The sequence below is a fragment of the Pinus tabuliformis genome, chromosome Q, assembly GCF_031772625.1.
Source record: "Pinus tabuliformis cultivar Carrire ecotype Pingquan chromosome Q, CPIR1, whole genome shotgun sequence".
NCBI classification, from domain to species: domain Eukaryota; kingdom Viridiplantae; phylum Streptophyta; class Pinopsida; order Pinales; family Pinaceae; genus Pinus; species Pinus tabuliformis.
In genome coordinates, this window is record NC_142296.1 from 399,556,715 (window position 1) to 399,583,568 (window position 26,854).

The 26,854-nt window shown below is 38.2% G+C and overlaps 1 protein-coding gene across 7 annotated transcripts in view; it reads right to left on the minus strand.

Annotated features, from left to right (window-relative positions):
- Positions 1 to 26,854, minus strand: part of LOC149219881 (flap endonuclease 1-B-like) — a 345,427-nt gene that overhangs the window by 96,063 nt on the left and 222,510 nt on the right. For all 7 annotated transcript variants that reach the window (XM_089384510.1, XM_089384509.1, XM_089384508.1 and 4 more), the window contains 3 exons: positions 11,292 to 11,342; positions 11,065 to 11,184; positions 10,701 to 10,785 (listed from right to left, as the gene is read on the minus strand). In XM_089384510.1, the coding sequence (XP_089240636.1) occupies positions 10,701 to 10,785; positions 11,065 to 11,184; positions 11,292 to 11,342 (256 nt within the window). The remainder of the gene's footprint in view (positions 1 to 10,700; positions 10,786 to 11,064; positions 11,185 to 11,291; positions 11,343 to 26,854) is intronic.

Here is a 26,854-nt window from a genome sequence, read left to right on the forward strand (position 1 = left end):
AGAAAAATATCAGTTGTCATAAATAAGATGACCCATGTGGAGTTTGGCCCTAGTTGCCAATTTTAACACATACTAGCCCTATATTGATAAAGTTAACTTCATGCTCATGTATACTTGTTGATAAGATTTGCAGGTACATAATCTTCAAGATGTTGAAGATGATTGCCTACCTCATACTTGTTGATAAATTGATGATAATGTTGAGCATGATGGAAAGAGGGAGTTGTAAGAACCCTGATAACATTAAAGTCTACATTGATGATTGAAAGATAACCTTGTTGCCATATGAAGGAATGAAGTTTTGGAAAATCAAAGTTCTTCGATAATATGATGATGCAAAAAGAAAGAGCTTGTATAGTTGAAAGAATAAAGTTGTTGATCTCCCTAAGTTGAGAGGGAGCTTGGATGAAGGAAAGTGTATATCCTCCATAAGAGGACATGATCTTGGAAATATGAAGAATATCGATAAGGAAAGAATAAGATCGGAGAATAGCTAAAGCACTACAGTTGATTGTTCTTAATTGATAAAGTTGCAAACAAAACTTGGATATGTTGAAAAAGTGTTGAAGTTGAGGTTGGTGCTACTAAAGAAATTAAAGAAAGAAGTTTCCATAGAGATAAGTTTGGATATTGTGATGACCTGAAGCAGCATCAGAATGATTGAAGACCTCGGAGGTTTGTGCTAACACACACACATATATATATTGAAAGTTTGTTACTAATTGGGGTTGTGATTGTGCAAGATCTCTCCATAAGAAGTTCGAATATTTAGAAGCATGCTTGGACTGGTGGATATATCTAATTTAGTTAATAGGAGAGATGAAGCATCTTAGGTTGTGTGCCTGTATGATGCTTGGGAGGACATCTGGCCGGCCTGTGATGATGTCCAGATCCCGAAGAGGGAGGGTATCGTTGGTCTTGTGGAGCTCCAACCTTGGATACGATACCTAGATCCCTGTGGGTTGGTGTTAGAGTTGAAGCTTGATGGTACCTATAGTGGCAGAAGTTTGGATAACACATTAGTCCCAACTGGTTAGATACCTTGGTCAAGTATCTAATCTTTAGCATCGCAAATGCTATGACTCTTCATAGAGCATATCATTTTGAGTTTATCATTGTACCTATATATATGTATAATTATGAATACCTCACTAGTTAAGAGGAAGCGTTGAAGAATCTAACTAGTGTCGGTCTTCATAATGGTATTTGAGTCATGATGTAATGTATTTGTTAAAAGAAAGAAAAAGAAAAGTTATTTATAAAAGAAAATTATTTATTAGCATGGGTTTCATACCTTATTGATTTCTAGGTCAAAGCCTCCATTGTAGGCTTCTAGGGTTTATGTCATGAGTCATTGTCCATGTCATCATGTAATAGACCCTTCTTGGGCTTTGTATATCAAGAAAGAAAATTATTTTTGATGTAAATTGAGTCAAATAGGCCTCCTTCACCAAGTCGGCCTCAAAGAAGTCAAGTTGGCCTCAATAGGAGCCTCGAACCACTATATATTGGCAACTACTTGACCTCATTTGGCATACCAAACAAAGCAAGTTCGATCTGCAGTTGCAGGAGAAGGAGAAAAGAGTGAAATTTCAAGAAAAGAAGGAGAAACCCTAGAATGAAGAAACAGGAACCCTAGCAAAAGAAGAAGACCATCTTTTCTCTTGTTTCTACTTCACACTGCAAGATTTTGTAGCTATAGAGAGAGCCAAAATTACAGATCTAAAGCAAGGCCAAAATTTTGTTGCAGTACGGCCAAAATTTTATATTGGATGCAGTTTTTATGCAGTTTGACAGGAGTTGACTTTTGGTGTTTGGTTAATCATCTTGGAGGTTGACTTGGTGGATAGAAGGAGGTTCTTTGTCTAGGTCTAAGGTCTTGGATTGTCTCAATTTGATTTGAATATACTAGTAGAAGAGTTTGACTGGGTTTTCCCCTTCATATGGGTTTTGCCCTGGCCAAGTGCCAATATTTGGTGTAACTAATATTGATGCTTTTGATTTGATAGTTGATGAAAGGAACATAAAAGAAGTTAATAAGAATACAAGAATTTTCACAAGTAATTGTCAAGACAAGAAAATCTTTCTTCCTTTCTGATTTTATAACAGATACTAGTTGCAAAACTACTCCAATCAGGTGGTAACGCATTCAATTGGTCTCTTATCTATGAGATCTTCATGAGATAACTAGCCATGTCTTCATCCTTTGACTTCCTTATTCTATACAGTTGATACCTCAAGGAAATATTTTGACCTGATGTACTTATAGAGTACATCTTTACCAACTTACCATACATAGCCTTGGATGTCTTCAAATCAGCAACAAAGGGAACAAGATGATCTTTTATAGATTCAACAATGATTCTTTGCGCCCTCACTTCTCTCTTCTTGTACTTTGTAACTCTTGAGTGTTCTCTTTGTCTGGTACAGCTACTTCACCAAGGACTTATTCCATGACTTCATTTTTCGTGAGTGCCAAGTCAAACCTTTTCTTCCATGCTAGGATGTTTGTTGATGCAACAAGCTTGTTTCTTTCCCTGCAAAATGTAGTCATATGATCTATAGATTGAGACATAGAAGACAATATAATACTTAATTGTCAACCAAGAGTCCTTCCTTTTGATGATGTCTCCAATTATCTTGATGTTTTCAAGACCTTCAAGGATACTTCAACGATGCCCTAGAATGATGACTTCTAGGATGCCTTCAACAATGGTGTCTTCGAACAACTTCAAAGAGTGAATGATGATCCCAAGATTCCTTGATGCTTCCTCTTCTTCAAGATGATGCACTAGAGAATCTTCAATAAAAAAATCTCCTTCCTTCCTTTAATGAGAGTTTGATGATGTGGTCTTCTTCAATGAAATCTTGATGTAGTTCTCTTTCTTCCAAGTCAATAGATCTTCTTCTTCTTTCTTTGTGTCCTTTTGCAAATGATTCCTTTGACAAGCAAACCCTTCAAGATAATCTTCCTAGATGCCTTATCTTGTTCACCTTAGCTTTGAAACCATGTTGGAGAATGTAGTAGGGCAGCTACTAAATCAAATTCTCCTTAACCTTAATAATTGCTTGTGAACTTTATTTATCTTCTTATGTTTCTTTATTAGATTTTCTTATCAAACAATTATCAAGAACAAAAATAGTAAAGACAATGGAAACAAGTATTAGGCTCCAAACCAGGGCAATGTTGAAGAATGTAACTAGTATCGGTCTTCATAATTATACTTGTCAAAAGAAAATTTATTATTAAAGAAAAATGACTTATTAAAGCATGGGTTTCATGCTTGGGTCAATGTTTTCTAGGTCAAAGTCCCATTGAAGGCTTCCAAGTTTTGTCTTAAGCCATTAGAGTCAATGTCATTTTTATTAGACCCTTCTTGGGCTTTTGTATAATGTAAAAGGAATTATTTTTGAGTCTGTTGCACACATTTTATCACATCTCCAAGGAAGCGGTGTACAAAATTTTTCAACAATCATAATCATCAGCCAGCCAGTTCTTATATCATTGTAAACCCAATTTCTGCAAGTTGTAATGTAAATGATGCTAGTATGACCGTTTAATTATGTAACAACACCTAGGTAAGCCTTTGATTTTGGCGACGAATTTCATCCTAGGAGGTTTTTTAACCTCACCGCATTATGTGTGTTTCTAAACACGAATAATCAACAGAGCTTTTCTTCTAGCTTAAACCCCAAAGCTAGGGTGGAATTTATTGACAAAATCTTAGGTGAGTCCTAGTGTTATATCGAGTCTTTGTAAAAGTGGTTTGGGAATAATTTAAGCTATTTGGCTAAATTATTTTATTACAAATCACTTGGTCTACTAGATCATATTGTGTTGTAGAATTGGGTAATTATTATGAAGGTCTATAACGAATAGGTATTCCCCCTTTGAGGGTTGAATTTGTAATATCTGATGTAAAAAATATTTTAGTGCATGGTCCCTCATACTTAGACACCATGGTTAAAATATTTGAGGGTGGAAAAAATAATTAATCCCCTCGTGTCAACTAATTAATTTTTCCGGCAAAAATAAAATTAAATCCTAAGCCAGAAAATTAATTAATTTAGAGTCAAAATTAATTTTAGAGAAATTAATCTTCTCCAAGTGGAAAATGACTAGAAAAATTCGTGGGTCAAAAAGAAGTTAATATTTGGAGGACCCCACCAAGGAAAAAAATGGATTTTTTAAGAAAAATTAAGCCCTTGGACCTTGGTGGTTAAATCAAAGTCAAAACTTTGAGGAAATTAATCCAAAAAATTAATTTTTGGATTAATAAAAAATGGGTTTTATGAAAAATTCGAAATTTCCTCAAAATAAATATTTTTGACAGTGGAGATTAAAAGATCATCAAGCAATAATCAACGCTCGACATTATTTTGACGAGGATAAGCCAACTAGCCACCATTGTTCCACTTGGAGGGATTTTTCTATAAATTAGAAGCCATTTGCTTCTCAAGTCACAATGATGATGACTCTAGTTCTGAACTATGTAAATTTGTAACGTTGGTATTAAGCCATTGCTCTGTTGGGAACGTTTGATATCATAATAAAAGAATTTGGGGTTCAGTCCATGGTGTCCTTGTATCATTGATCCATGTACATGCTAGTTATGTGTTAATCCTATATTGTGTTTCAGTGCTATATGAATTGTTATTTCATTTGTCAATGATAGGAGCATTCTATTGGTAAATTTTGGATTTATCATAGGTGATCTGATTCATTATATGATCTAACAATTTTTCTTGAGAAAGATTATAGAGATCTGCAGGTACACTAGCCCTTGGGCTCCAAGTTCACATACTGTGGGCACGGGCCGACCTTGTTTGGGCTCAGGGAAATTTATATGGCATTCTTACTTCGTTAAAGGGTGTGGCCAATATTAATCTATTGGAAAAATACATTGATCCATTATTCAGAGTTAATTTTCTCAAAAAAATCTATTTTACAAGCATTGTATATTTGTAGATATTTTGTATATAATTTTGTAAAATAAACTTTGTAAATATTTTCTAACCCTTGTTTTTTGCAAAAGTTGGGGTTTAGGATTTTATTTTGAATTTTGTATATATTGAAGTTTTTTGGAAATTATTTTTATCTCATTTGTGCAGGTGATCTCTCAAGCAAATCTGAAATTTTGGAAGGGTTTCAAGGATTTCTAGCCTTAGAAAATTTCGTTGGGGTTTCTAGAGGCAGATCTAGGCCTAGGAAGACAATATCTACCCTCTATCTCTCTCCAAGCTCAACGTCCAAGCAAGGAAGGAAGACACTAGCCCTAAAGGAAGATTTTGTGACAATTTTGGAGCAATTTTGAAGATTTGAAGTAAATTTGAATTTTTGCAGGGGTTTCAAGTAATTTTTAGATCTTTTAAGCCTATCGTAGGCTTCTTTCTCCTTAGTCGCAACCTTCATTTCCCTCTTGGTTGATCCGCTACCCTAGTCGTGGCCCTTAGGCCTTGTTGTGAGCCTATCCCTCCTTCGTCAGCCCTCCTTCAACTTGTCGTAACCCCTTTTCTCCTCTATCGTGGGCCCCACAACCTCATCTCTATAGGTCGCAGTCCCTACAGGACTGTTCTCCATTGAACGTAGCTCTCTTAAGGCTTGCAATAGGCCCTTGTGGCCTCCTTGCCTTGGCCGCGGGTCTCTCGGCCTCCCTATCCTTGGTCGCAACCCCTTGTGGGGTCTCCTCTCCTTCTCGGCCTTCCTTTGAGGCCTTGTCACGGGCCTACAAGGCCTCTAGCCCTAATTGTTGCCCATCCTAGGCCTAGCGTTGGCCTCTGGCCTTCCTCTTGTTAAAAATATGCAACTACGGTTAAATTCCACTTTGGACAGCTCATTTGATGGAGATGATGATGGCATTGAATTCCTCTTTTCGAGAGGACCAAAATTGCCCTAAAGATCACTTAAATTGGATAAGGGAGAGTGTACTTTTGAAGAAAAGCCCACATATGCACATTTGAACACGATCGGCGCTAAAGCAAATTGGACACCCTTGGAAGCCTATAAAGACAAGTGACCTCAAACTCATTTGGACATCACCAAGCATCTTCTTCTCTTCTTCATTGACTGGCTCACACAGGTTTGAGGCAGGGACGACAACTAAGGTTCGCAAAGGGTCCAAAATTACAAGGTCCGAAGCTCGCATCTGTTGTAGGGTTTTTGGGCCTACAGGCAAACTAATCTAAGGAAAATACTGGCAAAATTATTGTGAGAATTTTCTCTCACCCCACAACTAATTTCTGCCACCGAAATTGCCTCCTTAACCTTACACTGAAAATCTATGTCACCCTCTGCGTAGTGCTTGCCCAAATCCTCTAGGGAATTCGGCCTTCCTCTCACTACCTCTTCCCAAGACTAGAATACTTCCACCTGGAATGCTGCTACTCTCTCTACTACCTGCTACTCATCCTCTGGCTCTATCTTCCCTGCTAAATCTCTGCCTCTTAGAAAATCAAACTGCCTAGGAAACTAAGTATTTGCACTAGTGTATTCTCTATCACCACATCGATCCCTTCTTATATCTTCCTGTTGGGACTCCAACTGCCAAGATTAGTTCTTAATCAATGGCTCAAATCATTTATGGATCGATCCGTGTGAGTTTCTAGATGATTCTCACCTTATCTCAATTAATATTGATTAATTAACCATATTTCCTAAGTTTAGACTTAGGAAATATTTAAAAATTGGTTAATAATCTAATTGAGACACTTCTAGGCGGAATTTCCAGAAACGATCTCTGGATTTTGGAGATCTCATTATTCTCCACCAAATTTCGTGGTTAGAACACACCCAATGCTACAAAAACTAAAACTTTGTAGGCCAATTTTGGGCCTCTCTTTTGATATATTTTTGGTTCACTATTAAATTGCACTCAATGCTATTTTTGTCATATGCATTAGTTATATGATTGAATTTGTATCATCATCATGTAAATGTTTTATAGATTTCATTTTTTATGTGTAATTCACTAATTTGTTATATTTTTTAACACATAATATATAATGTGTCCGTGTAATGTTCCAAGGGGTCATTGTATCACGTGTAGGATACTCGTATTTTTGTGTCCTCCAGGTCTCGTGTCCCCATATCATGTGACTTAGGTCTTCACCCTTAGCTTAGCCTTCCCTTTATAAGTTTGAGTTTGTTATGAATGTAATAATAATAATATAATAGATAATGATAAGTTAATTAGTCAATAAAAAGAAGTGTCGTATCAAAAAAAAATGCCCATTAGTGAAAGGCACCCCCCGCCTAGGTATTTATAATGGGGGGCTCATTGTAATATTCAATCATTCTACCAATTGTTTATAATCAATACATTTATACAAATTTACAAATAAATTGTCTTCAATTTTCAAATACAAACAAGAGTTGTTCGTTAAATTGATATCAAAGCCAAGTTTAGGGGCTACCATTATATTTTTAGATCCTAAAATTAGGGAAACCATGACATTTTTCAATGAATTAAAGGAAATCAAGGAATCAAGAAAAGAATTGCTACAAGAAATCAAACAATTAATTACAAAATGGCCAAAGGATATTAAAAGTTAAAACACTAGAGTTGGCACCTAAAATCGAATTTGCCATCGGAGAAAAGTACAATCAGCCCATCCTGCAATATTCCATTGCTGAACAACGGCCCACAAAAATTAATGACAATCAATCGAAAACAAAACCCCACATGCACACAAAGAATAGATCATCCATGCTACGCAAAAAGAGGCTCAATAGTAATGAGGACCAAGATCTCAAAGAAAGAAATCTGCAATCCACAACGCCCAACAAAGACCAAGAGAATTAAATTGCAAAACTAAAATCATATTGTGCATGAGCACAAAACCTAAATCCTCTCTTCTAAGCGTAGAGATGCTCGTCAGTGTTGACAAGCCTAACAGTCATGATGCTAAAAACATTCACACAAGATTAAACCAAAACAAACATGAATGGATAAGTAGAATTTGCTCAATGAAGACAATGAAATTCAAGAATCCCATTAAAAAAACCCAAAAAATCGATGAAAGAAGAAGCAGAAGCCACCAAGAAATTCAGCATTGAAATTCAAGAATCCATAGCTAGGCTTGAAGTTGCAACTGAAAAAGATGTGGAGTTGAACAAAAAAGGTGAGCATGTTGTCACGAACTTGTTGATGTTACGGAAGATGCAAGGTGTTCTTTCTAAGAAACCTGTGCAGGCGTATTTTATCGAATGAGGGGGTCTATCGACCTTGAAGACCTGGATGGAGCCCCTGCCTAACCAGTGCCTCCCTCATGTCAGTATATGCTACATTGATCTAGAAGCGTTACAAAAAGGGAAACCATATAAAACCCTAGCGTGGTGAATTTTGGATTATAAAAAGCATTACATCAAATCCATATGATAGAGTGACATCATCCAAGGTTTGTGGTGCCATTATCAAATCCAAAGAGTGGATTGTATCCAAGCATCAAACATTGCAATTTTTTGATATTTAACATGAACCACGAGCATCAATGTTAGAGTAATATGGTTAGGCTAATGGCTATATTAATAAAAGTTGGGTTAATATAGTTCACAAAGGAAAAATAGTATTAAATGAATCGGAGCATTATCATTAGAATTTAGAATTTACTCTTTGAAAAGGTAAAATGATGTTGATGTTAGTGACAACATACAATTTTATAAAGCCGATCAAGTTAATGTTGTTTTCAAGGAAAGAGATTAGCACCTAATTTCAGAAGAGGACTCATCCTAGGTAATAAAAAGTTTTTGCATACAACATCCCTAATTACCCTTGCTTTAAGGACAAAGCAAATTTTTATGGGATGGCAATGTTATGAACATAATAATAATAAATATTACTAATATAGTAAATAATGATAAGTTAATTAGTTAATGAAATGAAATGTTTGATTATAAAGACATGTCCATTAGTGAAAAGTCACCCCGCCTAGGTATTTATAATGGGAAACCTCATTGTAATATTCAATCATTCTGTAAATTATTAATATATGTCACTACATTTATATAAATTTACAAATATAGTCTTCAAATACAAACAGGAACTGTTTGCTACGGAGTTATTAACAAATTCACAACCCTAATTGCCAAAGTGATAGACAATTGAAATTAGATCTCAACATTACTTGAGATCAACAATTGAAATTCATTTATTTCACTAATGCAAGTAACATTTGCATTTCATTAGATTAATTCACTTTATCTTATAAAATTCAATTACTTTAATAATTAAAGTAATTGCTAAGGTTAAGGGTCAATTAGGCGACTTTCACATGCCTAGATACTTAGGCCTATGCAGAAGTACCTGCCCGAGCTACAAACATCAACATCAGCAACATTATTTGATATGTTTGTTGTGGTGATTTTTCAGGGCTTTTAATGGGTTACCAACTTTGGGGGTCAACAACATTATTAATTCTAGTAGGGCATCAATCCTTCAATGGGTATAGCACATTTGAGGGTCAATAGGCTTCACTTTTCTCTATAACTTTATGAGTGATGATGATCATGGTAGGGATATGGAGCTACAAATCCACAATCCAGGACCATGTCTGACTTGTCACATAGTTTATCGGGAAAAACATCAAATGGCACTGCCTGTATGACTTACTACACAGAGGGTAATTAGTGAAAAGTCACCCCGCCTAGGTATTTATAATGGGAAACCTCATTGTAATATTCAATCATTCTGTAAATTCTTAATATGTGTCAATACATCTATATAAATTTACAAATATAGTCTTCAAATACAAACAGGAACTGTTTGCTACGGAGTTATTAACAAATCCACAGCCCTAATCTCCAAAATGATAGACAATTGAAATTAGATCTCAACATTACTTGAGATCAACAATTGAAATTCATTTATTTCACTAATGCAAACAACATTTGCATTTCATTAGATTAATTCACTTTATCTTATAAAATTCAATTACTTTAATAATTAAGGTAACTGCTAAGGTTAAGGGTCAATTAGGCGACTTTCACATGCCTAGACACTTAGGCCTATGTGGAAGTACCTGCCCGAGCTACAAACATCAACAACAACAACATTATTTGATATGTTTGTTGTGGTGGTTTTTCAGGGCTTTTAATGGGTTACCAGCTTTGGGGGTCAACAACATCATTAATTCTAGTAGGGCATCAATCCTTCAATGGGTATAGCACATTTGAGGGTCAATAGGCTTCACTTTTCTCTATAACTTTATGAGTGATGATGATCATGGTAGGGATATGAAGCTACAAATCCACAATCCAGGACCATGTCTGACTTGTCACGTAGTTTATCGGGAAAAATATCAAATGGCACTGCCTGTATGACTTACTACACAGAGGGTCCAATGATGGGCATGGTTCATGCCCTCAGCCAAATTTCCCAATATCATGGATGATCACCAATTACCACCAAACTTAATTTGCATTGAATGCTATTGATCATTTTTTCTGTCAATGTACATGCATCTGAAGCTGTGGTTGGAGGTTGTGAAGGAGACCAATCAATAGCATGCTCTCTATTTCAAACAAGAATCTGCATAGTCTGTGCGTTTTGATTCTTTAGCCATAGCCAATTTACATATAGCAAGAAACAGAAACAAAACAAAATAACTGAAATATGCCATAATGTTAAGGAATATAACATTCCATGGTTAAAAAAATACATATCGGGCGCGACTGACAAATTAACATTTTCAATTCAAGTTACCTCTAATGGTATCACAATAGTTACACCCACAAAGGATGCACAAGTCCACAAACTGGTCCATGTTAAGATTCAGCTGCTCCAATGCCTGTTACATATCATTAAGTACAACAAACGATTTATCTTTCTTGTTTTAGTGAAGAGATGCCATTTAAACTGGTCTGTTGTATTTCAAAACATCCAAAACATAAAATTATCAGAATAATATCCTTCAACATGTGACATTGCAAGCCCATTACTATAAATTTTCTAGGTGTATGCACAAATGGGTTTGCCCATCCCTATTAACAGGAGTCCTCTTATCTTCCATTATATTCTAAAATAAAGGTTATATACCCACAAGCCCAACAAAACATTTCTGTCGTACCATTGGCAAATTAAACTCCATTACAGGAATTTTTTTTGAGCCTTGTGTCACGAAATGCCGAAGAAATCTTGGAGTTCCAAAGGCTAGTGCATCCAGATCTTCAGAAGCTACAGCATCAATCTGCAACATGTATAAAGAAGTTCTGACAATTACATTAATACAAACAGCCAATCAAAAATAATAAAACTTAAAAGTTTCTAAATAACTGGAGGGTTAAGAAGACGCACTTTTCCAGTTTTGCACAAAGATGCACACTCTGCCTCTGCTTCACTAGGAGACTGAATTAAGTCACAGATTAAACCAGCAATTAGTGGAGAATCTGTCCATATTGTTAACATCTTGAAATACTAAAACTTCCAGTCTACCTTCCAAAACATGTACACTAGCAGTAATTACTTTCCTACAATAGTAATCATCTCTAACAGGTTAATCCTTGGATGTATCAAATGAGATTCTTACAAACGGATTTAGCATGCCAAAATAAGAAGAAAACTATAACAGTATAATTCCTTATCAGAAATCTCAAGCAATTGAAATATTTGCAACACAAACAATCTTTGGCCAGCAAAACCATGAAATTCGATCATCCTATTCCTCATTTTAATGGTTAAATACATTGAAGCTGGCAGAAGAATATCGTCATTGTTAATATTGGTTCAATTTGTTACTGCATGAGGGCACTATTATCTGCTAGGTTATACCAAGCAGAACCTGAAGACCCCATGGCCCAATGTACAGGGCACTCATCAAAATTTTCAGAAAGTCCAGAAGTCAACAGGGCACCTATTGACCCTTTCTCTCTCCTCTGTCTATTGAAAAATAGAGTGCAATGGACACAAACACTATTTCTGAACTATGGTAATTACTAATTACTTGTGAATATATATTATAGTTCTTTTATCTTTATCAAGCAATCACACTTCAGAAATTCAGCCAATAACAATGAAAAGAAAGTAGAGATCACAGTGTTGAAAACTTAGGATATGTGAGATCACGTGTAAGAGAAAGAAATATGTGAGCGATAAGTGAATGTATAAAATGAAAAGTTTCAAGTGTATTTTATACTCAAGATACCCAAGAGACATGTCTCTTTGTAAATTAGATCACGTCTCTTTGTAAATTAAATTCTAGTAAGTCTGCACATTTACATTTTTACTCATATTTGTTAAAGTGTTGAAGAACATGTAAATAATGGTGGGCAGTAACTCTTGGTAAGCAAATTTATTTACATCATGTTCCTTATCCCATATTTTATGCGAAGTGGGTAGTAACTTATGGTAAATATGTTATTTACGTGAGTATGAGCTATTTTCAAGGATCTTAATTTTAGGTGGTTTGTTGATTTATTTTCTTTTAATTTTCTTTCTTCTAATTTAAAATTTAATTTTCTTTCGTGTTTTTACATAGTATTATAAATACATCAAGGATTATGAAGACCAACCATAGCTACATTCTTCAACACTCCCTCTTAGCTAGGGAGGTATTCATAATGACTATCCAGATGTTTTTTGTATACATGATCTTTCTAAAAAGAAAGGTAAATCTCATTGATAGCATCTTTATCTAGGTCAATGCCCTTCACCTACATCAGCATCATCATCAATATGTACCACACCATGATCCGATGGTACTTACTCAACTATTCACCGTGATCCGATGGGTGCCTCACCTCATGGTACTTTGACTAGTTCAAGGTTGCCATCCCCCATGGTCAAACCCTAGGAAAACCCATGTCCCAATCCAAAGGGCCATGATGTTGAAAAGGCACCCACTCCACAAGTGTTCAAGCCTCGGAGACCATTCCTTTCAAGAATGTTTGTCCCCCATGCTATCTCACCAACGGTTCAGGTCATGCTCTTATTCTCACCAATAGCTCGAGCTATAACCCTGTTGTCCACCCATCAATAGTGTGGGCAAAGCTCCTGTTGTTGCCAACAATCCAAGCCATATCCCTATTGTCCACCCATCAACAATCTGGGCCAAGCTCCTGTTGTTACCAACAGTACGAGCCATACCACTATTGTCCACCCATCAACAGTGCGAGCCAAGCTCCTGTTGTTACCAATAGTTCGAGCTATGCCCCTGTTCATGTCACATCAATGCTCCCTCTCACTAATAGAGGAGTTCACTAGTAGTCCAAGCTTGTCTCTGAAGTATACAAACTTTGCTCGAGATAGAGGCTTTTTGAGAATGTCAGTCATCTGCTCATTAGTAGAGATATATTGGAGCCTCACCACTCCTTTTTGTACCATATCACGATGTAGTGGTACTTGATTTTGATATGCTTTGTCTTATCATGAAACATTGGATTATCTGTCAGCTTCACACAACTTTGATCATCATAGAATAGCACAATCGGTTCTAGCATCTGGTCGAACAATCCAAAGAGTAGCTTTCGAAGCCATACTCCCTCACAACATGCCAAACAAGTTGCAATATACGTTGCTTCTACAATACTGAGTGCAACAAATTTCTATTTCCTGCTCATCTAGGATATCATAGCAGAACCCAAACTGAAACATACATGAGATGTACTCTTCCTGTCATCTGCACTCCCTGCCCAGTCAAAGTCTGTATATCCCTGCAGTTGTATCTCACCATTCAAAGCATATCTCAAATGGTAATCAATTGTACCATGCAAATATTTCAATATATGCTCATGTCTCGATTCCATATGGAACTAGCTCAAGGTGTTTGCCGCAAAGCAAATATCTAGCCTGGTATTTACCAAATACACCAATGATATAATCAATTTCCAGTATATGGACAAACCCACTAGGTCGAACTCAAAATCTCCCATCTTTTTCAGGTTCGTCACCATCGGAGTTGCCATAGACTTGCACTTCATCATGCCAAACTTCTGAGGGATATTGATGACATATTTTCCTTGTCTAAGAAGGATTTCACTAAGGTTCTGTCAGACTTCCAACCCCAAAGAGTAATGCATCAAGCCAAGATCCTTCATGTCAAATTCAGAGGCCAACTCTCTTTTACACTAAGACATATTCTACTATAATCATTTTGAGCTCCCTCTGAAGCTAACATAAATTTTTCTATATGTTCCTTCTTTGGTACTGTTGTCACCTGAAGTGTACACCTAAGGTGCAACGCTCAGAGTAGGGGTTGTGACTTTGATCCCTACTCACTATGTTTAGACTCTCTCCTAGCTAAGTCAAGGGGGGTAGACCCTAAGGATGATTGATGAAGGAAAACTTGTTGAGGCAACAAGTCTAGGAGATCTAAGGCAAGGCAATTATTATTAGTGTAACTTGATTATGAATAGAGCAAGTGTGAATATTTATTAGCAATGTGTTTTAAGATGGATTCAATTAGGATCAATGAGGCAGATACAAGATAAATATGATAGACCAATGCCTTAACAATGCTCAATGAGAATTAAGAAACTTGCAAATGGATGTCTCAAGTCACAATAATAACAATGTTGCAAGAAGAGAAAAAGTTAGATAGGTGAGATGCAAAACTAAACTAGGTGAAGTGCAAAATCTTGGTTGATTTTAGTCGTATGCCTAGTCTAGGTGAAGCCTTCTCCTCAACTGTTTTGAAGCTAGTCATAAAAAAGGTTGTAGAGAGAACTGTTGGGGAAGGAAGGTAAGGCCTCATTAACGATACCTCCCCAGGAGTTCTAACCACCCAAGTGCCTCCGTTCCTACAAGGGATTGCCCACAAGAGAACTGCAAGGTCACCTATGTTAACCGTGAATGGGGGTCTAACTTCTCAAATTGAATGGTGGAGAAGGTTGTCCTATCTTTCTTTCAACCAAGCTTATGCTTGGAGGTAATGTTTAACAAATGAAAAGCTAGACATGAATAAGGATGCAAATGCAATTGCTTCAAGAGAGACAATGATATCAATATGCTTCAAGAAATAAATTGCCAATATGCTTTTAACCAGATATGAAATATATACTTGAGCACAAGATTATTAGCTTATGACAATTATTAATGAAACACTAAGAAATTTTCAATGAAACAATGACAATCTTAAAGCAAGATCTCACAATGCCAATAGTGTTTTCAAGGTATTCTTCACTTACATAGACAGGTGAGATAAGCAAAGATCATTTAGTGAAACAACACTTATTAGATGGCAAATGAAATTGATAACAAGAGACAAGAAAGAGAACTATTACCATTCAAACTAGCAGGGGTCCTAAGTGTTGAAGAAAATGTAACTAGGTTCGGTTTTCATTATGACTTGTAAATATTATGTAAACAAAAGAAAAAATTATTATTTCTTGTATCATGGATGTCATGAGAAAGATATGCTTACCATAGGTCAAAGGCATTTTCTTAATGTCTTTAGGGTTTGGTGTCTTAACATAAGTATTGTCAAAAGATCTACGCTCCAAACAAGTGTCACTATCCCTTGCAAGTCGGCTTCATAAAGACAGTGATCTCCTTGATATGTCGACCTAGCTTATGGTTCACATGTCGGCCTAATGTATGACGCTGGCCCATATATATAACGCATGAAGTGGCAGTACAAAGGCAGAACTTCGAATCAATCTCTGAAGAAGCGGTGAAGAAAAAATACAATGACATACCTTCCTCTCGGTGAAGCTCAGATAATAGTCTTCCTCTCGGTTAAGCTCGGATACTAATCTAACTCTCGGTGAAACTCAGAACACAGTCTCGGTGAAGTATGTCTCTCGGAGAAGCCCAGAACATAAGCTATTTCATGGTGAAGACTGTCTCTCGCTCTGTCTCTCAGTGAAGCTTGGATATTCTATCCTCCCTCGCATAAGACAGCCCCATCACAACCAGTATAGCGGAGTAATCAATACACTGTGTAAAACAATATGTCATGCAAGCTAAAGTGAAGATCTGGGTTAGCCAAGTAGTGAATTGTGGGAGAAGGCGAAGGTATAAGGAGGCTGAAACAGTAAGGAGTGTAGTGTTATAAAGACCAGTGACTGTGAAATGAAAACTGAATAGTGCAAGGGATAGTGACAAGCAAATTGGAGATAATCTTTAGTCAAAATTTTGTCAAGGGTCTTGGTATTCATTCACTAAACATCTATAAGAAGAGATTCAAGGGTTTACTCTCAAGAGGAGAGGTTTTGCCCTGGCTTGGAGCCAACATACTATGTATTTGTTCTACTATTGATTTTCTTTTGATAGTTGTTTGAAGAATACACTAACATAATGAAGAAAAAGAGAAAGACATCATAAACGTTATTAATAAGTTCAAGAAGGATCACAAACCATGAATTGCCCTAGATTCTTCAAAACTAAGAGGGGATCCTATGGAGAAACTACTAGGTCAAGGGACAACAATGGAGCGATAGCCCACTGTCACCTCAACTAAGGCTCCCTAACCATTACGGACTTTCATCGATGGGAGGAGTCCCTGTATAGGAGGAATCGCAATGATGAATAGATCAATGATCGGATAAGGAGTGATTCCTAAAGCCTATTCACAAGAGAGGCTCAAATAGATAGCTTACTTGCTTGAGAAGCAAGGTGATCAGCTCTCTAAGAAGGGCTAAGGGGATTCTTGAGTTTAGGTTTAAGGAATATGCTTTGACAAGAAGGTTCCTAGACTCAAGGTTATCTAGGGAACCCTTGGTCCTTCAACATTTTGCCCATTCAACCCTTTAACCATAAATTAGAATAAACAATTAACTGACTTGGGTACAAACCCACAACTTTGGGTCAAAACCCCAACCACTTGGGTAACTTACCCAACCAACTCACTTTTGGTAGGTTTCCTTCTCTGGGAAATACCTTTCGAGTTACCCAAATTCCAACTCTCCCTCTTAGTGAGGAAGGTATTTCCTTCACAGTTTGAAATCTCCAACTCCATGACTTTCCTTGCATACTGATGGCTATCCTCGCATGAGTCATGACTTTCCTTGCTTGCCCATGATTATCCTCGCATGTGCCACGTCTTCTTTTGTACTAGGCCAAGATTTATCTTACATGGTGCATGATTGTCCTCGCATGCAGCATGACTTTTCCTTGTGTGCTCCATCATTGTCCTCGCATGGGCTACGAACAGGGCTCCTCTCCCCATCCACCATATGTAACGATCTGAATAGGGTCTATCAGCTATGCCACCTATAAGAACCGAAGACCGAGATGCACCTCATTTTCGGTGCCCCATTTACTATGAGATTAGAGGACAATATCATTGCCTATATAGAGATTCCAAAGGATCCCTCTTTACCTTCTTCCGATATCCCGACCAAGGATACCCAACCCTCTTCATCAAGGAGATATTTAGACACAGATCTCAAATATTGCATACCCCGCCTCACTCAAGGACAATTCAGACAATCATATCATACTTTCATGTTGACCCGATTGATTGAAGCAAAAAAAGATGATCTATGTTCCAAGGTATTCCAAATAGTAGAGTAGTGAGACCTCTATTCTCCCCTTAGCCCCCCCCCCCCCCCCCCCCACCCTCCTTTGGGCCAACAACCAATACCCTCGAGACCATTACTGAGGTGTCGAACAAAAACATCAATTCACTCACACTCAAATCGTTGGAGGGTTTGGTACCAGATGGTTCCCAAACAAGGCTCTCCCCAGACCCCCCCCTTCCCCCCCACAGGTTCATTCCCAGCCTCAATGAAGCAACCAGAGACTTATCTAGAGCTTCTTTCCTTTGGCCTCGAATGTTAGGAGTATCCCTCACTCCTGCATCCCCCACGAGATCATGCAACCAAACTCCTCGTTGGATCTAGGGGACTCCAATAACGAGCCAATGCCATTGTCGCCCCCCTTGTCGTTGGCTATCAAACTCAAGCATTCTTCACATCATCGACCTCCAACCTTGGACCTATTCACTTAGCCTTCTACATGATCCAGTAATATACATTTTTATGAGGCTATCCTATTATTTCATTATCTTTTACTTCATTTCATTCTATCCTAGATTTAGGTTTGACATTTTTCTAGGAGTTGCATTTGCACTCCCACACAGTGCTCGTACTATTTGTATCCTTCAGTCCCATTGACCTATGTATGGTCATTCATTGGATATTTACATTAACAAAATTGTTTTATCTTATCTAAGGAACTTGCAAATATATCACCTAGAAATGTCTTCAATAATGATAAGAGTCTAGTGGTTATGAGAGAAGGTACAGAAAAAACATTGAAGGCTAAGATAAGTTAAGCCTCCAAATGATAAGATCAACAAAGGATTAAAGGTTGTTAAAGAGGTAAGCAAGGGATAATTCAACTATGGGTTTTTAATGAATGAAAATGCATGTAACAACAATAAATATCTAGATGTCATCCCTCTTATTAGGGGTAAAACATGCATTACATGCTAGATTTTGCCTTTTCAAATTTATTAAACGCAATTCCTACCAATAGAATAATAACATATAGATGTAAAATTGCTATAAAATGCAGATTTAGAACAAACCCTAACCCTAGTTACCAAGACATAAAGAAAAGAGATAAGTTTTAAAGGTGATGGAAGAACTTGGATAAAGAGGGTGAAAGCCTAATTCACTTCTATTTAAACCCTGGCGACTTCTTTCATAGGAGATTTAACGTCAAAAGATGTATGAAAACAAGTTCTTTTGATGGTTTCTTGAATGACCAATTTTGCATAATTGCATATAAACAAGAGCTCATGAAAGATATTGCACTTTTTGATATGGCACAAGATAAACCCTAAATTTTGGAAAATAACATGCAAAATGGAAAAAGATTTTTTTTTTGGTTAAAAAACAAATAACAACACTAAAAACCTAGATGTTAGCCATAAACTAGGGATGGAAAATGCATGTAAAATGAAAATTTTGCTTTTCCAATTAATTATAAACAAACCCTCACCCTAGGAGAAATAACATCTATTGGGATGGGGTCCCTTGGTCAATTTTGTTAAGTTTTGGGAAAATTTTGTAATATCTTTTGTAATTAAAGTCTCTGCGAAAAGTGGAAGCAGAGCGCGAAGCTAGTAGAAGTCAAAGGGGCTTTAGTCCCTTAGTTGGGTAGGTGATAGAGTTGTTTTGAGACCCGCCCATTGTCCGCAAACCATGGTATTGTAAAGAAAATGCTATAAATAAATGATTCATAGCAAGTCTAAGAATCAATCGATTAGTGAAGAATCATTGTAAGGGCAAGGTGCTAAGGCAGGAAAGGTTTGTTTCTTGTACGTAGGCGAAAGGGGAAGGCTCCTGCAGTTGAATGCACGAGGACCTTGGTAAGTCTGCAAGCTAAGTGCGTGCGCCCCTGCAGCTGAGTGCGTCAGGATAAGAAGTCTGTAATTGAACGTTTATACTTAATAAAGACTATTTTGAGATGTTTCTGATGCATCTATGCCTTATTATTTAATTTTGCAAAGTTTATGCATCTTCGCTCTAAGATATGTTTCATATGAATTAATGCTTATTTACTGCGCGAAACTAGTGCATTTGTAATCTTTTTGCATGTTAAGAGTAGTTAGATGCCTTCGCGAAGATCTGAAAGTCGTTTAGATAGATTTGCAGTAGTTATTTGTTCGGAAGGGTTAGAGTTGCGCAAACGTAGGTCTAAGCCATAAAAGCTGCAAGAACACATCGCACAGGCCTCTGGATGCAGAAACCTAGTTCTAGCATCCCCCAATATTGCTTCAAGTGAGACTGCAACCTATGCTACACGGGTTGGTGTCGAAAGGGCCAACAGTTAGGGTTTTGTTTGTTGGCGCAGTTAAAGCTGAACCTAGGTCAAGCCCCATCAAGCCAACAAATGGTTCTGTTGCCGGAAGTGGGATCTATCTAAGGAATGTATGATGTCGAATAAGTGGTTCTCTACTAAGAAGGAAATCGAAAAGTGGCTCGATCAAAAGTTGCATGCGTTTGCAGCTCAGGAGAACAAAAACCCGCGGTTATCCAAGGAACAGTGGTTGAATAGATACTTGTACACAGACGAAACCAAAGCCTTTTTCTGTTTCTTCCCTTGCGAATTGCACGAGTGGCTGTCTAAATTAGTGGACAGTCAGGGTACGTGGAGGCTTGACGACCCTATTGTGTGGACTCCAGAGTTGGTGAAGCGCCTGGAAGCTTCAAAAAATAACATCGCGCGGGTTGTTGATCACTGGATTGATCGTATCTTAGGAGGATTCGTCACTGAGCTCACGATTGACATGACCATCAGTTATAGCGAAGATGTTGTTGTGTGAAAAAAGGGTTATACCATTACCTTGATGTTTGGAACTACGCGAAGCAGAAAACCCTTTAGAAGGAACAGAGAATCAAGCTCTGAATACAGTCCGTTATTAGGATCCTCTTCTAGCGATGACGAAGGAACTATTCTGAATACACCGCGAAGTGCGCAATAGATAGTAAGTCAAGGTATCCCGAGGATACCTCATCCATCCACTCCACCTCCACCCCCACCTCCGCTGCATACACCTACACCCTCATCTCCACCTCCACCTCCGCACCAACCATTCAACATAGCAAACGCAATGAAGATGTCGATCTTTAAAGGGGTGGGAAGCAAAGACCCCAAACAATTCTGGTTCGTTGCAAATGTTGTGTGGACAACGCAGCAGATCACTGATGATAGTATAAAGACAGCACAGCTGGTCACAGCACTGTAGGATAGGGCACTGACTTGGTATATCAAGTTTTGTTAAGATAGACTTGGCACGACGATGGTAAAGACTCAGCAGGCGCTAAACAGTGAGTTTAAAAATTCCAAGTCTCAGACGCAGTCTATAACCAAGTTCAAGGAAATACAACAAAGGGTAAACGAGTCCTCATGGGATTTCGATCAAAGGCTAAAATGCCTAATCCAGCAGGCTAATATGAAGATCACAGATGATCAACACAGAGACTGGTACATTGCTTCATTGTTGCCTCATCTGAGACTACCATTATCACAGCAAAAGATAGGAACACAAGCGGAGGCTATGGAGATTGCGATGAGGTTAGAAGCCTCGCTAGTGCAAGATACGAATGTTGGAGTACAACAGATTCAGTCACAACTGGCAAGCCTGCACATGGAGTTGCAAAGCTTGAAGACAGGGAAGGAAGCTCAGCCAGAGGTGTGCGCTGAAGTCTGGTGTATAAAATGCAAAGACAAGGGACATGATAAGGATCACTGCCATGTTTATCAGAATTACCTGATTGGAGGAGGTCATGTGCCTCTGAAACCTGAAAACATTGCAGGACCGAGCACAGGAGTACCATTATGGTGTGCTATCTGTCATATAACTAGGAAGCACACAACTGATAATTGTCGCCTCTTGCAGAAGTTTGTTCAAACACCGCAACAATTGTTTTGTAGTTTCTGTAAACAGTTGGACATGATGAGTGAAACTGCCGAAGCTATGAATTGATGATGGAATAGACCCCTACATATCGAATGCAAGCAGAAAATCGGCCTCAAGATCAGGGCGCGAGTACAGCACGCGGAGGATTTCAAGGCCATGGAAGAGGAAGAGGAGGAGGGGCTGGCAGAGGTCGTGGACAAATCATTTGTTACAACTGTGGCGAAGCAGGTCATTTCGCACGCGACTGTCAGAACCCAACGCATCCATCTTGTCAATATTGCAAACAATTTGATCATGTGATAGAAGATTGCCCAGTGTTGATAGCTAAGATGCAAGAGAAAAAGACGCAACAGCCTACGCAAAACATCCAGATGATGAGGGCGGAGCCTTGCAAAGAAGATCACAATATTAATATCGTAACGCGCAGTGGTATGGCCACAAGAGAAGATAAAGGAAAGCAGCCAGAGACTGAAGGATGGGTGCACAAGGCTGCCGAAAAGGAAGTCGGGTTTGACCTCAATCAGGCTAGAGAAACTTTTATGGAGGCCAAGAAGAATTTTGCAAAAGCTTTTATGTCGGGGAGTCAAGAGAAGTTGGCTGAAAACAATGAAGTGCAGGACGTGGATCCCTCGCTATTAGCCACTTTTCTGAAAACTTGTATGAAGTTGTTAAGAGATAAGAAGGCAGTGGAAGGGCTCCAGGAGCTAATCGACAATTGTATGGGAAAAATTAAGATTCCTTCAAAACAGCGCGCTGTGAGGAAACTGGGTAAACATAAGAAGCAAATAGGGTGTGAGATGAGGCTGACCGCGCAGATTGGAGAATATGAAATGGATCAAGTCATCTTAGATCTGGGATCTGATGCAAATGTACTACCGAAGCAGACATGGGAAAGGATGGGGAGACCTACACTACAATGGTCTCCTATATAGCTATGCATGGCCAATCAACAAAAGATCATTCCTATGGGGCGCCTGTATGGGGTAACAGTAGACATTGAAGGAGCAAGCGCTTTGGCTGATTTTGAAGTAATTGAAATAGTGGATGACAACAATCCTTACCCTGTGCTACTAGGAATTGATTGGGCCTTTGACATGGATGCAGTAATTAATCTGAAGAAGCGAAGGATGACATTTGAGAAGAAGGCGCTTAGGGTTATCGCACCACTGGATCCTGTTGAAGGAGCGCGGTACACTGAACTGGTTTGTGACTATGTGGAGGAAGATGACTTAGATCAAATATACAAGATTACTGTGTGCGACGAAGATTGGATCAATCCCACTGCAGATGGACGGATCACGTGGGATAGAGATAGCTCCTGTACCTCAAATTCAGATGAAGAGCTTGAGCACTGGCAGAATAGGTTGCATGAAGTTTCTACGCTATGTTGCAATATGAAGTCAAAATCGTTGTGTTGAGTATCTACGGAGGTAAGGAATCTCCCGCATTATGATGGTTTGAATGATGTTAATCTATTTTTAGATGAGTTTGACAGGGAAGTGCCCGAGGAACATCGATTCCAGGCACTTGATCTGGCACTACACGCTACGTCTACCCATTGGTGGGGTACGCATATGGATATCTTTGTTGACTGGAAGGAATATAGGCGAATGATGAAGCTGAGGTTTGGATACGCTAATACCCGTATGAATGAAAAATACAGTGGGAAGGATGGTCCGCGTGAGCATTTGGCACGGTGGACTGAAGCATGGGGTGAAGAGCCACAACAGGAATGGGTGCATATATTTTGTCACACTTTAGATGCTATTCCAATCAATGTTGCACTAATCATTATCGAGATAATTTCGGCGCGGGGAAAAAATCGAAAAAAATCGTAATAATTGGGAAAAAATCGTTTGGTACAAAAATATTCATTTTTTTCAATTTTTTTAATATCTAAACCATCTACAACATAAAATAAATACATTGACACATAAATATGATAAAATAACTAATATATAAGATGTTTAATATCATTTCTAGTGCTAAAATCACACATAACAGTTAATCATGTCCTGGATAACAAGCCCCGACTCCTGAGTCCCAACTCAGCCTCAAAATATCAACAAAAAATATAATAATGTATCTCATGAGTCATAATGTCATATACAATGAAATGAACAAAATAACTAAAGTCTAATACTATTGATTTCCTCTGCCCCTCTTGCGAGAAAATGCCATAGCTTTCCCTTTCCCTCTAGATGTAGATGTTGGTGCTGGTGGAGTTGGCAGTGGAGTCTGTTGTGCTCTAGAAGCTGAAGAACTAGAAGTAGGAGCTATAGGAGGTAGACCACATCCTCTACTAGTGGCAAGGGTAGCCCAGGCAGGTGGTGTCACCTCCTCCTCCTGTTGCTCCAACTCCTCCTCCTCCTCTTCCTCCTCCTCCTCCACTACATCCTGCACTAACCAATCATCAGCAGACTCCATGAGAGGCCTCTCGGACTCAACCCTCCATGCAGCAATGGTGTCAATCCCATCCAATGAGATGGCCTCCATATCAAGTGTCCTCTCAAGTTGCCTCACCCACAATCGAAGATTGTAGTAGACGTAGACCATGTCATTAAGGCGCTGGGACTCCAACCTGTACAAAGATCATGAAATAATAATTATAAAAAAAAAATATTGTTTAATGAATTCAAAAATTTATTTGGAAATTTGCAATATTTTAAATTTTTAAGTGTTAACCTGTTGCGCTTCTTGTTGTGTATTTTTTCAAATACACTCCAGTTGCGCTCACATCCTGAGGAGCTACATGTTTGGCTGAGGATCAGAATGGCAAGCTTTTGCAAAAGGGATACCCTGGCACCATACATTCTCCACCATGCATCTACAACAAAATTACAAATAAAATTTTAAATAAACATAAGAAAAAAATGGAATTTGAAGAGACAATGAAATTTGAAACAAACTAGAAAATACCTGGCATTTTAATCGTCCTATCAGTCACAGCCATGTCAAAGCCAAATGTGTCATCTGCCATCCTATATGTCTCAATTTCTTTAGAGATTTCTATATGTTCTGTTGGAGATCGCACCATCCTCTGGACACAAGTTAAGAATCCATCCATGATCTTAGCATCAAATACGAACCCACATGCGTAAAAAAATGTGGGGTTCAGGAAAATCCAGCTGCATGAATGAGACGATGGAGTGTGTTGTTCCATCGTTCATCAATCACTTCCCATAGGAGGAGTTGTCTCTGAAACCCCTCATCTCCCTTATCATCATAGTAGGCCCAAATGGATTCTTTTGCCCTGTCCATGGCCTCATACAAATAGCCCATTGTGGGCTTCTCACCATCAACTAACCGAAGAACCTTTCCCAAAGGTTCAGTAACGGCGCACACCTCCTGCACTCCCGGCCAGAAGTCTTCCTGGTATGAAACTAGTCTGCATATGGACTCTCCCTCTGGTTTGCGGCTCATTGGCAAAGCACGTCACTCTTCTGAAAGAAACATTCTCTTAACATCCCACATAGAATTCAAGAGGGATTGAAGAGATATGAAACTGGTGGCAAACCTGTAATGGCGGGGCGCACCAACTCTTTGTTGTTGGTGAATCTTCTCATCAAGCTAAACACAGATGTATGATTATATATAAATTTTGTAATTCTTTTGGATGACTCAACAATATCTTTGAAAAAGGAAATTTTCCCTATGTCCTCCAACATCAAATCAATACAGTGTGCAGCACAAGGTGTCCAAAATAAAGTAGGATGCCTGTCCATAAGCATCCTACCAGCAGCAACATAATTTGCAGCATTGTCCGTTATGACTTAGACAACATTTTCTGCACCCACCTCCAAAATAATCACATCCAGCAAATCACATAAAGTCCTTGCATCTTTGATTTGTGCAGATGCATCAACAGATTTGATAAACATAGTCCCCTTGAGACAACTAACCAATAAGTTTATAAGGGTTCTCCCCTTTTGGTCAGTCCAACCATCTAACATCACAGTGCAACCTGTTTGTGCCCATGATTCCCTAAAATCCTCCAATCTTTTGGTGGAATCAAGCTTTTCATTTTGAAGAATCCAGCCTCTCATGTCATGATAAGAAGGGATTTTGTACCCTGGGCCAACAGTTGCAATAGCATCAAGAGCAGGCTGGAAAAATGGATTATTCCTTACAATGCTGAAAGGAATATCACTCCAAAGGAGAAATTTTGCCAGCAATTTGTCAGCTTGTTCTTTTTCAATTTTTTTTAGCATTGAACTGATAGATGGTTGTGAACCAGGTGTGGTTCGAGGAACAAAAAATGATGAGGCAACTATCGGGTTGGTTGATGCTGCAGTAGAACAACTGCCACTTCCTTGTTCAGCTGACTTTTTTAGTTGCCTCTTCATTTCTGTTTTGGCCTCTCTAGTGTGGTCTAAAGTTTCCAATGCTTTCATGGCTCTTCGGATGAGTTCAGGATTTGTATTTGTGCAAGGCCCTACATCAAATCCAGGGATTTGTGCAAGGTGATACTTCAATCTGTACACCCCCCCGAACATATGGTGCCCACACAACTTGCAAGACAAGTTTATTCTATCATTCGGAGCAGCAGGTTCACCAAATTTCTAGAAAGGGTCCAATTTCCTTGGCATGTTTGATTTTGAACTTTGAAGTTGAAAACTTGAATGGTGTTTCGGTGAACCTATGGGAAAATAAGGATTACAATTTAGTATTTACAAGTTACAAACTTACAATTTAGTATTTTACTATTTACATTTTACAAAAACTAAAAAAAAATTACATACAATTTAAGAAACCCCATTCCAAACCCAACCAAAAAAACTAAAAAAAAATACATTGGACAAATGTCAAAAACCCCATGGGCCCATTCCAAACCCAACCAAAAAAACTAAAAAAAAATTACATTGGACAAATGTCAAAAACCCCATTCCAAACCCAACCAAAAACATAGAAAAAAAACAAAAACAAAGTTACAAAACAATGAAAACACAAAATGTTGGTGCCCATACCAGTTTTATGGAGATAATGTGTCTCCTCCTTAGCTCACTCTTCGATTTTCGCCTCCAAGTAGTTGATTTAACTCCAAAATCTCCAAGCCTCTAATTCTCCAACTCTCCAAACCCCACCGCACCCTCTGTTGTCCAAATGAAATAAAAAAATCGTGTTTTTCCTAATAAACACGCGCTGCCCAATGGGCCCACGCTTTTTCAGTAAAAATAGCGATTTTTTCGAAAAAATTGGCCAAAAAAAAAATTTCTCGATTTTATCGCCCGATTTAATCATCATTTTGAAAAAATCGCGATAATACGATATTATCGCGATTTTTTGCCGATTTGTGCAACACTGATTCTAATGAATTGGTACTTGGAAATAAAGCTACACCATGGGACGACCGAATGGGATATCTTGAGGGAGAGTTTCTTATTAACCTTCAACTTTGACGATGAATTTGAGTGCATTGATGAAGCGCTCTAGGAAGCTAAGGCCGCTATCTTTAGAACACACCTGAAGAGCCAGTAGAATGGGTTCAACCAGTCTAGAGTACACAACTACGCCATGCGCTGGAATGCTACAACGTGATTGCAGAAGA